At 40.4% G+C, this 16,222-nt stretch overlaps 2 protein-coding genes across 2 annotated transcripts in view; one reads left to right on the top strand and one right to left on the bottom strand.

Annotated features, from left to right (window-relative positions):
* Positions 1 to 205: 205 nt before the first annotated feature.
* On the bottom strand, positions 206 to 2,682 carry CYCS (cytochrome c, somatic). The gene is made up of 3 exons (XM_038004750.2): positions 2,574 to 2,682; positions 1,328 to 1,504; positions 206 to 1,222 (listed from the first exon to the last, which is right to left on the bottom strand). The coding sequence occupies exons 2-3, from the start codon at positions 1,494 to 1,496 to the stop codon at positions 1,074 to 1,076; spliced, it is 318 nt and encodes a 105-aa protein (XP_037860678.1). The 5' UTR covers positions 1,497 to 1,504; positions 2,574 to 2,682; the 3' UTR covers positions 206 to 1,073.
* Positions 2,683 to 2,770: 88 nt separating this feature from the next.
* The window catches only part of LOC119618095 (uncharacterized), an 81,594-nt gene continuing 68,142 nt past the window's right edge, over positions 2,771 to 16,222 (top strand). The window contains exon 1 of the mRNA XM_073009034.1: positions 2,771 to 2,897. Within this exon, the coding sequence (XP_072865135.1) occupies positions 2,771 to 2,897 (127 nt within the window). The remainder of the gene's footprint in view (positions 2,898 to 16,222) is intronic.

Genomic DNA, 16,222 nt, shown 5'->3' with positions numbered 1-16,222 from the left:
GCATAAATGCTGCAGTTCTCAATCTGGGCAAAGAAACTAAGAGTCAATTAGTGAAGTGTTATTCCAGTTCAGGCAATCCTAGAAAACCAAGTAAACAATCTAGCACCATGACTGGTTAATGCTGCTGCACTGATATTTAGGGCTCCTGCACTTTTTAATCATTAAAGTTTCTGCATCAGTCATGAAATCAAGCACAGTCAAAAAATCATGATCTGTGGTTTTCTTTTTAATTATCTTTAGTCTTGGGATCACACATTTTAAAATTTGTGTATATCTCCGCTACTTTAATCCTTTTACGTTGGCAAAAGCACCATTCCCAATCACAAATACACAGTTCTACAGTTTTATGTTTTTGAATGGCTGTTTAAAGACAATCCTAAATTATAACTTAGTTTGACTTAGATTGTAAAGAATTCAAGAGTGAAGTTTAACTTGCTACTATTTTAAAAGCATGTGACCTTATAGATTTGTAAGATGTGAGAAGTGTTGAATAATCTTTAATATTACACATAAACCATACTAAAATGCTTTTCAATAAGTAAAAGGAACCATTTTAAATACAGGGAATTATAATTAGATTGGCAATGTTAAGGCCAAAACTCTAGACATTGCTACCTTATTTATCTTCAACCCTTGCCTTTAAGAGGCAAATGAACACAAAACACAGGTGAATCTTGCTTAGTTCTGAGACAGTGAAGGAATTTCCCCAGTATTTAAATATATTCACATAACCAGCTATATAAATCTAAATATAAAACCAATCTCCAGTAAGTTTTAAGATGGCACTCACCATCTTTGCGAAAAGTTGAACATTACTAACAAAGTCTAATCATATCTTTAGAAGGGGTAAACAGTGATAGCATTTACTGAATTGGAATTACTATTAAAATTCAAAAACTGAACATATTCATTTAACCACAAGCCAGTCTTAGTTTTAAATCAGGACTGCCCAACAAAATACTCTGTCAGTCATTCATGATCTGAATTCTGGTGTATGAGATCTATTAAAGTATGGTACACATAAAAAAGTCATGAGACATTTGTTTTGTAATAAATAAGGCAGTGGCCAATTATTACTCATTAGTAGCTTTTTTGAGATAAGCTATCAAGTCTGCCCTTTCTTCCTTCTTCTTAATGCCGACAAAGATCATTTTTGTTCCAGGGATGTACTTCTTGGGATTCTCCAAATACTCCATCAGTGTATCCTCTCCCCAGGTGATACCTAAATAAGAAAGAATGCATCGGGTAAGTATTTCACACTCCTGATAGTGTGTCACAGGTGACATTCGTGCGTTTTGTACTGTTTTATTTAACAAGTGACTCTTACCTTTGTTCTTATTGGCGGCTGTGTAAGAGTATCCAGGGGCCTGACCTGTCTTCCGCCCGAAAAGACCATGGAGATTTGGCCCAGTCTTGTGCTTGCCTCCCTTTTCAACGGTGTGGCACTGGGAACACTTCATAATAAAAATCTTCTTGCCTTTCTCAACATCACCCATATTTAATTCTAAAAACGAAAGCCCCAACTTAGTAATTTTTCCTCAGGTAACAAATACAGTGTAAATGAATGACCACTCTAGCCACTTAATTACCAATCCATTGGTAATTTATGTCATTAAATACCAGAATTAATCTTGTATTGCTTTAATACTCTTTATACCAAATACTCTTTAACACCAAAAACATTTTTTAGGAGCACCTCCTCAAAAACCTATTTTCGTGTGTATACGTGAAGGAACGTTAAAGCCCAAGCAAGCAAAGAGGGAACCTAATTCAAACTCCAGTTTCAGAAGAGAAAATCATGGTCACTAAGTCACAGATCTGAAGCTGAAGGGCGATCACATTAAGAATCACCACAATTTCAATTTTTAAGAAGGCCTAGTCATTTAATCTTACTACAATGTAAAGCTACCTCTCCCTGAAGATATTGCAAAGCACACAAATGTTTAAAAAGCGGTACTGGCTGTTTCTACCTGCCCAGTTCACAGGAGTAGCCTGACACTCGAACTTGTAAATGGGAACGCAGGGGCAGGCTGCACGGTCCCCCGGGACATCCCAACTCTCCTACCTGTGATCCCCTGGGGCGAACATGAGGTCACCCATCCAGGTCGGTTTCAAGGTGACTGATGAAACTGTTTCTAGGATGTCAGAACGACTGACGGAAGAAACGTGCCCACGTAAAGAAATGGCCCCTTATTAGAAGAGCAACAGCTTTTGCCCTCTGAAGGAGAACGTGAAGTGCTAAGCTTCGGCTTTCCGGGTGGGAAGTCTTGCCTATCATTTCCATAGCCCCTCAGCAACCACTACGGAAGGGGCCGCGTCTTCCTCGGATCTGTATCTAAGCCGCCTCTAGTCCCTGACTGAGACCATACCTGTCCCTAGTTAGGGCTCCGCCGCACCTCAAGCGGTTACTCGCCCGGCTCGGTCTGACCACAGTCCAGGGTCCTCACTCCCGGCCCTCCCACCCAGCGCGGGCTCCACTCGGAGGCTGCCCGCGTGGATCTCGGTCGCTCGCGAGTGCGCGCTGCCCACAGCTCTGCCTCTAACCAGGTGCGGCTTCCGCGACCCGCTCTCACCTCTTTAATCGCCGGCGCAAGGAAAATTCCCGCTCCAACGCAGGACGTCCCCACTCTCTAAGTCCAAGGACACGCCGGTCCGCGCTTAAGTACCGGTGTAAGTGCAACCAAACTCGCTCCGCGCTCCCGCGCCCTGACGTGCGGTCGAGCTGGCGGCTACGCAGTAACGTCGCCGCACCTCATTGGCTCCAGTCCCAATGCCTGCGCAAAGGACCTGCGCGCGCATGCAGGCGAGCAGGTTAGGATGTGCGGCGTGCGTGCCCTTCCTCTCGAGGCCTTTCTTGCCCGGCCGTTACGACAGGCCTTTGGTCGTACGACAACGAGGTAGTGTCGGGAGGGGTGATGTCACCCGCGGGCCTCTGTGCGCTTGCGTGTGCTGGAGGAGCGGGGAGGGTGGGGCGGAGTCGCCTTGTTGGCGCGTTGCCCTGCTAAAGTATCAGTTCTTGGGCGTGGTGATGTAATGATCTTTGAGCAGGGCGTTCTGCCCGTCCAGGAAAAGACGCCCTAGTTTTGGCGCACCTAGAGGTCTCCTAGCTACCATCTTGTCAGCTGGCGACCTTTACCCAGACTCTGTCGTGCTCCCATGGCTGGCGCCAGCAGCATCCTAAAGGGACAGCCTGGAACCAGGAGTTACACGAGTTGGGCACTAGCTCGTGACCTTGTTCTAGTTCCACCTCTACTCCGTTACTTTCAGTCATCTTCCAGCTCTCCGCTTGATGGACGCCCCAAGACTGAGGAACGTGCTGCATTTGCGGCAGAACAGGATTATCCCTCTGACCCCCTTACCTGTCAGCGTCTTTTCTGCTAACGCCCTCCTCCCCCTCGCGTTCGTGTGCCGAAAGAACACAGAATGTGTGCTGGCAACATCTAGGAAGAAACATTTTTAGATGGTTAGAGAATTACTGGAAATCTAGAGGATTTGCATCCCTTCTGACCTAGGTAAAGGTCATGTTCAAGTAAACTTAATGCAGTTAAGATCATATTGGAAATAAAGGCGTTAATACCCAGCTTTTAGTTATCATAGCCATCCTTTAAAACTAGATCCTCTTCCTGACATGCCTAGTTCTGTCACTGGTTTTCTTGACTCCTTTACCCCTCAAATTCTGGTCCCAAGTTCTGATTAATTTTTCCATCTTTCTTTTTTTTTTCTTTCTTCTCTCTCCTTGTATTCTGTCTGGCACTGCCGTATTAAGTCAAGTGTTTATTGGCCGGGCGAGGTGGTTCACGCCTGTAATCCCAGCACTTTGGGAGGCCGAGGCGGGTGTATCACTGAGGTCAGGGGTTCGAGACCCGCCTGACCAACATGACGAAACCCCGTGTCTACTAAAAATACAAAAATTAGCCGTGCGTGGTGGCGCGCGCCTATAATCCCAGCTACTCAGGAGGCTGAGACAGGAGAATCGCTTGAACCTGGGAGGCAGAGGCTGCAGTGAGCCGAAATCGTGCCACTGCACTCCAGCCTGGGCGACAGAGTGAGACTCTCTCTCAAAAAAAAAAAAAAAAAAAAAAAGTGTTTATCGAATGCATGTTATGTGCCAGGTATTTTTCTAGGTACCTGGAGTATTATAAATCAGTGAGGACTCTTTCTGGTGGAGCTTACATTCTGGGATCCTTTTTCCCATCCTGCAACTTAAGTAATAGATACAAGGAGGTTGACGTAGATTATCTTAGATCACTTCCAAACCACTGGTCTTATTATTTCTGCTCCGATCCTCCATTTCCCTATATGACGAGTGTTTTTTTGTTTCTGAACTGTCCTGACTTCCAGTTCCCCTCTAATTTCACACACTACAGCCACAGTCTTCCTATAAAACAGAGCAGAAATCACCACACTTATTCAAGACCTTTTGTGCTTTTTGGAGGGGACAAAGATAGTCAGCATTTGGGTGTAACTCCTTAAGTAGGCTTATTTGGCAAACTATGGAAATTTTTAAAAGACCAAGCTTAGCAACACCTTGAAAATTCAGCACATCCTTATGAAGCCAGGTCCTGATATTGCCACTCATACCCTTCTAAGGACAATGTAGTCCTTAAATAGGTAACTCTTCTATCATCAGAAGTAACTACTCTCTGTTCATACTGATGAGGTTTCATGTGCTGATACTGCAGATCATATAGATGTACGAATAAGTCAGCCAAATGAATGGATTGAAGCCATTTTAAATTTATTTTCATGACAGGAAGAATAGAAAACAGGAAGCTTTTTTTTTTTTTTTTTTTTTTTTTTGAGATGGAGTCTGGTTCTGCCCTTGCCCAGACTGGAGTGCAGTGGTGTGATCTCAGCTCACTGCAACCTCTGCTTCCCAGGTTCACGTGATTCTCCTGCCTCAGCCTTCTGAGTAGCTGGGATTACAGGCGCACACCACCACGTCCGGCTAATTTTTTGTATTTTTAGTAGAGACGGGGTTTCACTATGTTGGCCAGACTGGTCTTGAACTCCTGACCTCGTGATCCACCTGCCTCAGCCTCCCAAAGAGCTGGGATTACAGGTGTGAACCAGTGCGCCTGGCCAGTTTTTTCTTTTTCTTTTTTTTTTTTTTAACTAAGGAAATTGTGGATAAAGAGTTGCTATTGAAAGTAATGGGAAGATGAAGAGACAGAAAGAATAACCACAAAAATGAACAGTTAGCATCTTCCTGTAGTAAAGCAGATACCATAAATTTTGTGTTATATATGTATTCAAGAGATTCATGGTACTTACAATTTACTTGCGGTACCTAAGAGAATTAGTTGAAGAGAACAATAACATTCTGCAAGCCGCTTTGTTTCATATTCATCTCTGTTATATCTACTCCCCCACCTCCATCTTTTTAAAAATTATTTATTTTTTTATTTTTGAGACAGAGTCTTGCTCTGTCACCCAGGATGGAGTGCAGTGGCACAATCTTGGCTCATGGCAACCTTCACCTCCTGGATTCAAGCAATTCTCCTGCCTCAGCCTCCTGAGTAGCTGGGATTACAGGCACGTACAACCACGCCCAGCTAATTTTTTAAATCTTTAGTAGAGACAGGGTTTCACCATATTGGCCAGGCTGGTCTCGAACTCCTGACCTTGTGATGTGTTCACCTCGGCCTCCCAAAGTGCTGGGATTATAGGTGTGAACCACCGTGCCTGGCCTCACATAACTTTTATTACAGTAAATTGTTATAACTGTTCTACTTCGTGATTATTGTTAGTCTCTTACTGTGCCTAATTTATAAATTAAATTATATCATAGTTATGTATGTACTATATAGACAAAAACCATAGTACAACCATACATCACTTAACAATAGGGATATGTTCTGACAAATGTGATGTTAGGTAATTTTGTCATTGTGAACATTGTAGAGTGTACTTACACAAACCTAGATGGTATAGCCTTAATATAGTTTGGCTTTGTGTCTTCACACAAATCTCATCTTGAATTCTAATCCCCCACATGTCAAGGTAAGGAGCTGGTAGGAGGTGATTGGATCATGGGCGTGGTTTCCTCCATGCTGTTCTTGTGATAGTGAGGGAGTTCTCACTAGATCTGGTTGTTTGATAAATGTCTGGCATTTCCTCTGTGCTCTCTTTCCTGCCACCATGTAAGATGTGCCTACTTCCCCTTCTGCCATGATTATAAGTTTCCCGAGGCCTCTCCAGCCATGCAGAAGTATAAGTCAATTAAACCTCTTTTCTTTATAAATTACCCAGTCTGGGTATTTCTTTATAGCAGTGTGAAAACAGACTAATACAAGCCTACTACACACTTAGGCTATATGGTGTAGCCTACTGCTTCTAGGCTAGAAACCTGTACAGCATGATACTGTACAGAATACTGTAGGCAATTGCAATGCAATGGTATTTGTGTACCTAAACATAGAAGAGGTACAGAAAGAAAAAAAACAACAACATTGGCCAGGCGCGGTGGCTCGTGCCTGTAATCCTAGCACTTTGGGAGGCCAACGCGGGTGGATCGCCTGAGGTCAGGATTTCGAGACCAGCCTGGCCAAATAGTGAAACCCCATCTCTACTGAACATACAGAATTAGCTGGGCATGGTGGCAGGTGCCTGTAAACCCAGCTATTTGGGAGGCTGAGGCAGGAGAATCACTTGAACCCGGGAGGTGGAGGTTGCAGTGAGCCGAGATCGCGCCATTGCACTCCAGCCTGGGCAACAGGAGCGAAACTCCATCTCCAAAAACAAAACAAAACAAAACAAAAACACCATTGTATTTGTGATCATCACTGATCAAAACATTGTTATGTTGTACATTACTATATATATATAGCGTTTGGTACTATTTGCAGTTTCAGTCATCCACTATGGGTAAGTGGGGACGACTGTATTTTTAAAAACTCTTCTGATTGAAAAAAATCTAGTAAAATCCCCCACCCTACCCAATCAAAATTGAGACACAAGTAAGAGAAATCTCCAGGTTAGAGACAGGTGGTGAGGTAGGGCATAAGAACTGATAATAGTGTGATAAGCATAAGCTGACTCCAGGGCCATCTTAAGGACTTGTGTTGAGCATCAGGCTGTAATAGCAGTGCAGCAAAATGGAAGTAAAGCTCATGTGAAATGGTAATGGGCAAGCTGGGGGGAAAGTTGGCAGAGATCCATGCATAATCCTGGTACACTTAAATCTAAAGAATAAAATACAGTCTTTCCACCAGCAAAGAGAAGAACCAGGTTAGTCTTGCCTATCTTGGCCTTAGTATCAAGTGGCAGAAAAAAGTATTCCCTAAGAATTCATAACCACAGGTCTGCCTTCATGCAGGCTTAGGGTTTGATTGTACTCTACTCGCATAGTCTGAGAAAACTCTATCTGAAAAATGAACAATGACATTGTGGATGGGCAGTGTATCCCTGTGGCTGGCAGAAGCAAACACAGATCTTCTCTAGAGGAGTATCTCAGTTCAGGCCACTGAGGATTCCCATTATCTATCTGTCTGTCTGTCTGTCTGTCTGTCTGTCTCTCTCTCTCTCTCTCCATCCATCTGTTATATCAATTCAGGGCTTACAGAGGTTTGGAACCTGGCAAACCACACCCTACTTTAGGCCAGCATTTAGGCTGCACCCTGGTAGTGTGGGTGAACTGGCCAAAAACCACATCTTACAAGGTCTGCGGCCTGACATATTTTCTGGCTGGTCAAGGAAAGCCTCAACTTTTGAACTTGGAATAAGGAGTTCTGTTGCCTCCAGATACCTGCTAAAACCAAATGAAAATTCTTTCTGGCAGAAGATAATATCAGCTAGACTTCAAATTATTTCTACAAATAAAATTTTCAAATAAAGTATTCATCCAACAACGAAAAATAATTGCATACACAATATGAATGAGAATCAGCAGGGCCAGGCGCGGTGGCTCAAGCCTGTAATTCTAGCACTTTGGGAGGCCGAGGTGGGTGGATCACGAGGTCAGGAGATGGAGACCATCCTGGCTAACATGGTGAAACCCCGTCTCTACTAAAAATACAAAAAAAAAAAAAAAAAAAAAAAAAAAAAAAATGCCGTGAACCCGGGAGGCGGAGCTTGCAGTGAGCCGAGATCGCGCCACTGCACTCCAGCCTGGGTGACACAGCGAGACTCCGTCTCAAAAAAAAAAAAAAAAAAAAAAAAAGAGAATCAGCAGAAGCAAGAAAAAAGATCATAGGGATTCCTTGTTTTGGAATTATCAGGCAGTCTGTAATACATTTATGATGTTCTAGAGAAAAAAGCCAAAGTCGAAAATTTTTAAAGGGAACTAGAAATTATGATGTTTAAAAAGAAAAGATTTGAAAAAGAATTAATTAGAAATTCTGGAAATGAAAAATAAAGAGGATGCAATGATAACGTATACGTACCTTTTAAAGTTTTTATTAGTACAAAGTAGGTATATATATACACATATATATACTTAAGAGGTACGTGAGATATTTTCATACAGGCATACAATGTGTAATAATCACATCAGGGTAAATGGTCTATCTATCACCTCAAGCATTTATCATTTCTTTCTGTTACAAGCAATCCAATTATACATTTAGTTTGTTTAATGTACAATAAATTACTGTTGAGTGTAGTCACCCTGTTGTGTTACCAAATACTAGACCTTATTCATTCTTCTTCAGTGGTGCCATTTCATGTGTCAGCCTCCCAAGTAGCTGGGACTACAGGCGCACACCACTACACCCAGCTAATTTTTATATTTTTAGTAGAGATGGGGTTTTACCATATTGGTCAGGCTGGTCTCAAACTCCTGACCTCAGGTGATTCACCTGCATTGGCTTTCCAAAGTGCTGGGATTACAGGCATGAGCCACTGCACCTGGCCCCATTCTTCTAACTTTATTTTTGTATCCAATAGCCATTCTTAATACCCTCTACCCCCAACCACTAATCTTCCTGGCCTTTGGTAACCATCATTCCACTCTCTATCTCCATGAGTTCAATTGCTTTGACTTTTTTAACCATCATTCCACTCTCTATCTCCATGAGTTCAATTGCTTTGACTTTTAGCCTCCACAAATAAGTGAGAACATGTGAAGGTTGCCTTTCTGTGTCTGGCTTATTTCACTTAACATAATGACTTCCAGTTCCATCCATGTTTTTGCAAATGACATGATCTAATTAATTTTTATAGCAGAACAGTACCCCATTTTGTACATGTACCACATTTTTAAAAATCCATTCATCTGTTGATGGACATCAACAGATTTCCAAATTTTGACTATTGTGAATAGTGCTGCAGTAAACATTTGAGTGCAGATATCTCTTTGATATCCGATGTCCTTTCTTTTGGGTATATACCTAAATATGGATCATATGGTGCTGAGGTCAGGAGTTCAAGACCAGCCTGACCAACATGGTGAAACCCCATCTGTACTAAAAATACAAAAATTAGATGGGGGTGATGGCGGGTGCCTCTAATCCCAGCTACTCGGGAGGCTGAGGCAGGAGAATCTGTTGAACCCGGGAGGTGGTGGCTGGATCATATGGTAGCTCTATTTTTAGTTTTTTGAGGAACTTCCAAACCATCATTAAGTTCTATTAATTTACATTCTCATCAACACTGTATGAGCATTCCTTTTTCTCCACATCCTCGCCAGAATTTGTTATTGCCTGTCTTTGAGATAAAAGCCATTTTAACTAAAGTGAGATGATATCTCGTACTTTTGATTTGCATTTCTTTGATCAATGATGTTGAGTACCTTTTCATAGACCTGTTTGCCATTTTTAGGCCTTCTTTTGAGAAAAGTCTCTTCATATCTTTTTTGATTGGGATTAGATGTTTTTTTCCTATAGAGTTGTTTGAGTTTCTTATATATTCTTGTTATTAATACCTTGTCAGAGGGATAGTTTGCACATATTTTCTCCCATTCTGTGGGTTGTCTCTCTACTTTGTTGATAGTTTCCTTTGCTGTGCAGAAACTTTTTAACTTGATGTGATCCCATTTGTTCATTTTGCTTTGATTGCCTTTGCTTGTGGGGTATTACTCAAGGAATCCTTGCCCAGACCAATGTCCTGTGGCGTTTTCCTAATGTTTTCTTTTAGTAATTTAATAATTTGAGGTCTTAGATTTAAGTCTTTAATCCATTTTGATTTGATTTTTGTATATGGCCGGAAATAGAGGTCTAGTTTCATTCTTTTGCATATGGATATCCAATTTTTCCAGCACCATTTATTGAAGAAACTGTCCTCTACCCAATGTATGTCCTTGGCACTTTTGTTGAAAATGAGTTCACTATAGACATATACATTCATTTCTGGATTCTTTATTCTGTTCCATTGGACTATGTGCCTGTTTTTATGCCAGTACCTGCTGTTTTGGTTACTATAGCTCTGTAATATAATTTAAAGTCAGGTAATGTGATTCCTTCAGTTTGATTATTTTTGTTCAGGATGCCTTGACTGTTCTGAGTCTTTTATAGTTCCATATACATTTTGGGATTATTTTTGTTATTCCTGTAAAAAGTGTCATTGATATTTTGATAGGGATTGCATTGAATCTGTAGATTGCTTTGGGTAGTATGAACATTTTAACGATATTAATTCTTCTAATCTAGGAACATGAAATAACTTTCTGTATTTTTGTCTTCTCTTCAGTTTCCTGCATCAACATTTTATAGTTTTCATTGCAGAGATCTTTTACATCTTTGGCTAAGATAATTACTAGGCATTTTATTTTATTTGTAGCTATTGTAAATGGGATTACTTTCTTGATGTCTTTTTCAGATTGTTTTGCTTTTGGTATATAGAGATGCTTCTGATTTTGTTTGTTGATTTTGTATCCTGCAACTTTTCTGAATTTGATTATCAGTTCTAATAGTTCTTTGGTGGAGTCTTTAGGTTTTTACAAATTTAAGATAGTATCATCTGCAAAAAAGGATAATTTGACTTCTTTCTTTCCAATGTGGATGCCCTTTATTTCTTTCTTTTGTCTGATTGCTCTAGTTAAGAATTCCAGCACCATACTGAATAACAGTGGTGAATGTAGGCATCCTTGTCATGTTCCAGATCTTAGAGGAGAGGCTTTCAGTTATATATGGCTTTTATTGTTTTGAGATATGCTCCTTCTATATCCAGTTTTTTGCCATGAAGGATATTGAACTTTATCAAATAATTTTCAACATCAATTGAAAGGATCATATGGTTTTTGTTTTTCATTCTGTTGAGATGATGTATCACACTGATTGATTTGTGTATGTTGAATCATCCTTGCATTCCTGGGATAAATCCCACTTGGTCATGATGAATGATCTTTTAAATTGTTGAATTTGGTTTGCTAGTATTTTGTCGAGAATATTTGCATTAGTGTTCATCAGGTGTGTTGGTCTGTAGTTTTCTTTCTTTCTTTCTTTCCTTCTTCCTTTCTTTCTTTCTTTCTTTCTTTCTTTCTTTCTTTCTTTCTTTCTTTCTTTCTTTCTTTCTCTCTCTCTCTCTCTCTCTCTCTCTCTCTCTCTCTCTCTCTCTCTCTCTCTCTTTCTTTTCTTTTCTTTTGTTTTGGCATCAGGGTAATATTGGCCTTGTAGAATAAATTTGGAAGTATTCTCTCCTCCTCTATTTTTCAGAATAGTTTGAACAGAATTGGTATTCTTTACGATACCAATTCAGGCTGGGCGCGGTGGCTCATGCCTGTAATCCCAGCAGTTTGGGAGGCCGAGGCGGGCAGATCACGAGGTTAGGAGTTCGAGATCAGTCTGGCCAACATAGTGAAACCCCGTCTCTACTAAAAATAGAAAAAAAAAGTAGCCGGGTGTAGTGGCAGGCCTCTGTAATTCCAGCTACTTAGGGGGCTGAGGCAGGAGAATTGTTGTACCCGGAAGGCGGAGGTTGCAGTGAGCCAAGATTGTGCCACTGCACTCCAGCCCGGGTGACAGTGAGAGACTCCGTTTCAAAAACAAAACAAAACAAAACAAAAACAAATAAAATACCAATTCAGTCTGGTAAAATTCAGCAGTGAAGCCATTCATTTAGTCCTGGACTTTTCTTTGCTGGTAGAGTTTTTATTATGGCTTTGATCTCATTACCTGCTATTGGTCTGTTCAGGTTTTGGATTTCTTTTTTTTTTTTTTTTGAGACGGAGTCTCCCTCTGTTGCCCGGGCTGGAGTACACTGGCCGTATCTCAGCTCACTACAAGCTCCTCCTTCAGGGTTTACGCCATTCTCCTGCCTCAGCCTCCTGAGTAGCTGGGACTACAGGCGCCTGCCACCTCGCCCGGCTAGTTTTTTGTATTTTTAAGTAGAGACAGGGTTTCACCGTGTTAGCCAGGATGGTCTTGATCTCCTGACCTCGTGATCCGCCTGTCTCGGCCTCCCAAAGTGCTGGGATTACAGGCTTGAGCCACTGCGCCCGGCCCAGGTTTTGGATTTCTTTATTGCTCAATCTTGGTAGATTGTATGTGTCTAGGAATTTATCTATTTCTTCTAGGTTTTCTAATTTATTGGTATGTAGTTGCTCATAGTAGTCGCTAGTGACTTTTTGAATTCTGTAGTATCAGTTTTAATGTATATTTTTTCATCTCTGATTTTGAGTGTTTTTTTTTCCTATTCTGGCTAAAAGTTTGTTGATTTTATCTTATCAAAAACTAACTTTTTGGTTCATTTATCTTTTGTATTTTTAAATTTCATTAATTTCTGCTCTGATCTTTATTAATAATTTTTTTCTTCTGCTAATTTTGGATTTGGTTTCTTCTTGCTTTTCTAGTTCTTTAAGATATATCATTAGGTTGTTTATTTTGAAGTTTTTCTACTTTTTGATGTAGGCATTTATTGCTATAAACTTCCCTCTTAGTACTGTTTTTGCTGTACCTCACAGGTTTTGTTGTGCTGTGTTTCCAATTTCATTTGCTTGAATAAATTTTTCAATTTCCTTCTCAATTTCTTCATTGACCCACTGGTCATTTAGGAGTGTATTGTTTTATTTCCATGTATTTGCATAGTTTCTAAAGTTCCCCTTGTTATTGATTTCTAGTTTTATTCTATTAGAGTCAGAGAAGATATTTCATAGGATTCCTATTTTTTTAAAATTTTTAGAGACTTGTTTTTTGGCTTAACATATCATCTGTCCTTGAGAATAATCCATGTGCTGTGGAGAAGAACATATATTCTTCAACTGTTGGATAAAATGTTCTGTAAATAACTATTCGGTCCATTTGGTCTATAATGCAGATTAAGTCAGATGTTTCTTTGTTGATTTTCTGTCTGGATGATCTGTACAAAGCTGACAGTGAGGGTGTTGAAGTCTCTAGCTATTATTGTATTGGGATCTGTCTCTCTTATATTTCCTTTATATATCTGGGTGCTCCAGTGTTGAGTCTATACATATTTACAATTTATATCCTCCTGCTGAACTCACCCTTTTATCAATATATAATGATCTTCTTTATCTCTTTTCATAGTTTTGTCTGAAATCTATTTTGTCTGATATATACATATATATATATATATATATATATATATATATATATATATATACATACTCTTGCCTTTATTTTTTAGTTTCTATTTGCATGGAAAATATTTTTCCATCCTTTTATTTTTACCATATGTGTGTCTTTACAGGTGAAGTGTGCTTCTTGTAGGTAACAGATAATTAGAACTTGCTTTTTGTCCACTCAGCCACTCCATTTTTTTATGGGATAGTTTAGCCCATTTACATTCAATGTTATTATTGATAGTAGGGACTTATACCTGCCATTTTATTTATTATTTGTTTTCTGGTTGTTTTGTGGTCTTCTCTTGTTTCTTTTCTTCCTGTCTTCCTTTCAGTGAAGGTGGTTATCTCTGATATGTTTTAGTTTGTTGCTTTTTATTTTTTGTGTATCTGTTTTAGGGCTTTTTTTTTGACGGGGAGCAGGGTTCTGCTCCATCATCCAGGCTGGAGAGCAGTGGCATGATTAGGGCTTACTGCAACCTCGACCTCCTGGGCTCAAACAATCCTCCCACCTTAGCCTCCTGAGTAGCTGGGACTACAGGCATGCACCACCATGCCCAGCTAATTTTTTATTTTTATTTTTTGTAGAGATGGGGGTCTCACTAAGTTGCCCAGACTGGTCTCAACTCCTGGGCTCAAGTGATCCTCCTGCCTCAGCCTCCCAAAGTGCTGAGATTACAGGTGTGAGCCACTGTGCCCAACCTCTGTTGTAGGTTTTCTGATTTAAGGTTACCATGAGGCTTGCAAGTAATTTTTTTTTTTTGGAGATGGAGTTTCGCCCTTTCACCCAGGCTGCAGTGCAGTCATGTGATCTCAGCTCCCTGCAACCTCTGCCTTCCAGTTTCAGGTGATTCTCCTGCCTCAGCCTCCCCAGTAGCTGGGACTACAGGCACCTGTCACCAAGCCTGGCTAATTTTTGTATTTTTAGTAGAGACAGGGTTTTGCCATGTTGGCCAGGCTGGTCTCGACCTCCTGACCTCGTGATCCGCCTAACTCAGCCTCCCAAAGTGCTGGGATTACAGGCAGGAGCCACTGCGTCCAGCACAAATAATATTTTATAACCCCCTGTTTTAAACTGATGACAACATAACATTGATTGCATAAACAAAAATCTAACAAACAAAGAGAAAACTAAGAAAAACTCTGCACTTTAACTTCACTCTCCCCACTTTTAAAACTTTTTCTTGTTTCGATTTATGTATTATTATACTATATCTTGAAAAGTTGTTGTAGCTATTATTTTTGATAGGTTAGGTTAATCTCTAAGTCTTTCTAATCAAGATATGAGCAGTTTACACACAACTACAGTATTATAATATTGTGTGTTTTTCTGTGTACTTACTATTAGGAGGGAGTTTCGTACCTTCAGGTGGTTTCTTATTGCTTACTAATGTCCTTTCCTTTCAGACTGAGGAACTCCCTTTAGCCTTTCTTGTAGGACAGGTCTGGTGTTGATGAAATCCCTCAACTTTTGTTTGCCTGGGAAAGTCTTTATTTCTCCCTCATATCTGAAGGATATTTTCACTGGATGTACTATTCTAGGATAAAAGTTTTTTCCCTCAGCACTTTAAATACGTAATGCCACTCCCTCTTGGCCTGTGAAGTCCCACTGACAAGTTTGCTGCCAGACTTATTAGAAATCCTTTTTATGTTATTTGTTTCTTTTCTCTTGCTTGCTTTTAGGATTCTTTCTTTATCCTGGATCTTTGGGAGTTTGATTATTAAACGTCTTGGGGTGTCTTCTTTGGGTTAAATCTGCTTGGTGTTCTATAACCTTCTTGTACTTGAATATTGATATCTTTCTCTAGGTTTGGGAAGTTCTCTGTCATTACCCCTTTGAATAAACTTTCTACACTGATCTCTCTCTCTAGGTCCTCTTTATGGCCAATAACTCTTAGATTTGCCCTTTGAAGCTAGTTTCTAGATCTTATAGGTGTACCTCATTCATTTTTATTCTTTTTTCTATTATCTCTTCTGAGTGTGTATTTTCAAATAGCCCATCTTCAAGCTCACTAATTCTTCCTTCTGCTTGATCAATTCTGCCCGTAAGGAACTGCATTTTTTAGTACGTCAATTGCATTTTTCAGCTTCAGAATTTCTGCTAGATTCTTTTTAATTGCTTTAATCTGTTAAATTTATCATGTAGAATTCTGAATTTCTTCTGTGTTATCTTGAATTTTGTTGAACTTCCTCAACACAGCTATTTTGAATTCTCTGTTTGAAAAGTCACGTATCTCTTTCTCTCTGGAATTGGTCACTGGTGCCTTCATTAGTTTGTTTGGTGAGGTCGTGTTTTCCAAGGTAGTCTTGATGCATGCAGATTTTTGTTGGTGTCTGGGCATTGAAGAGTTAGGTATTATTGTCTTCACAGTCTGGGCTTTTTATTTTTTTATATCTACCCTTCTTGGGATGGCTTTCCAAGTATTTGAAGGGACTTAAGTGTTGTGATCTAAGTCTTTGGTCACTGCAGCCATATCTGCATTAGGGGCCATCCCAAGCCCAGTAAAACTGTGGCTCTTGCAGACTTATAGAGGTACCACATTTGTGGTCTTGGGTAAGATCCAGGAGAATTCCCTGGATTACCAGGCAGAGACTCTGTTCTCTTATCTTACATTCATTGGAACAAATGGAGTCTCTGTACTGAGCTGCCTGGAGCTAGGGGAGAGGTGACACAAGCACCCTTGTGGCAGCCTCCACTGTGACTGTGCTGGGAGAGACCTGATGCCAACACAGCACTGGGTCTGGTCCAAGGCTTGCAGTGACCAC

Source organism: Chlorocebus sabaeus, chromosome 21 (genome assembly GCF_047675955.1).
Source record: "Chlorocebus sabaeus isolate Y175 chromosome 21, mChlSab1.0.hap1, whole genome shotgun sequence".
Taxonomy (NCBI): Eukaryota; Metazoa; Chordata; class Mammalia; order Primates; family Cercopithecidae; genus Chlorocebus; species Chlorocebus sabaeus.
This window is presented reverse-complemented; position numbering and strand designations above follow the sequence as displayed.

What these genes read in the sequence shown, in the direction of transcription:
- CYCS (XM_038004750.2), bottom strand. Translation starts at nt 1,496, where the DNA reads ATGGGTGATGTTGAGAAAGGCAAGAAGATTTTTATTATGAAGTGTTCC. An exon ending in AGCCGCCAATAAGAACAAAG is followed by an intron (nt 1,223 to 1,327) that starts GTAAGAGTCACT and finishes TTTCTTATTTAG; the next exon opens with GTATCACCTGGGGAGAGGAT.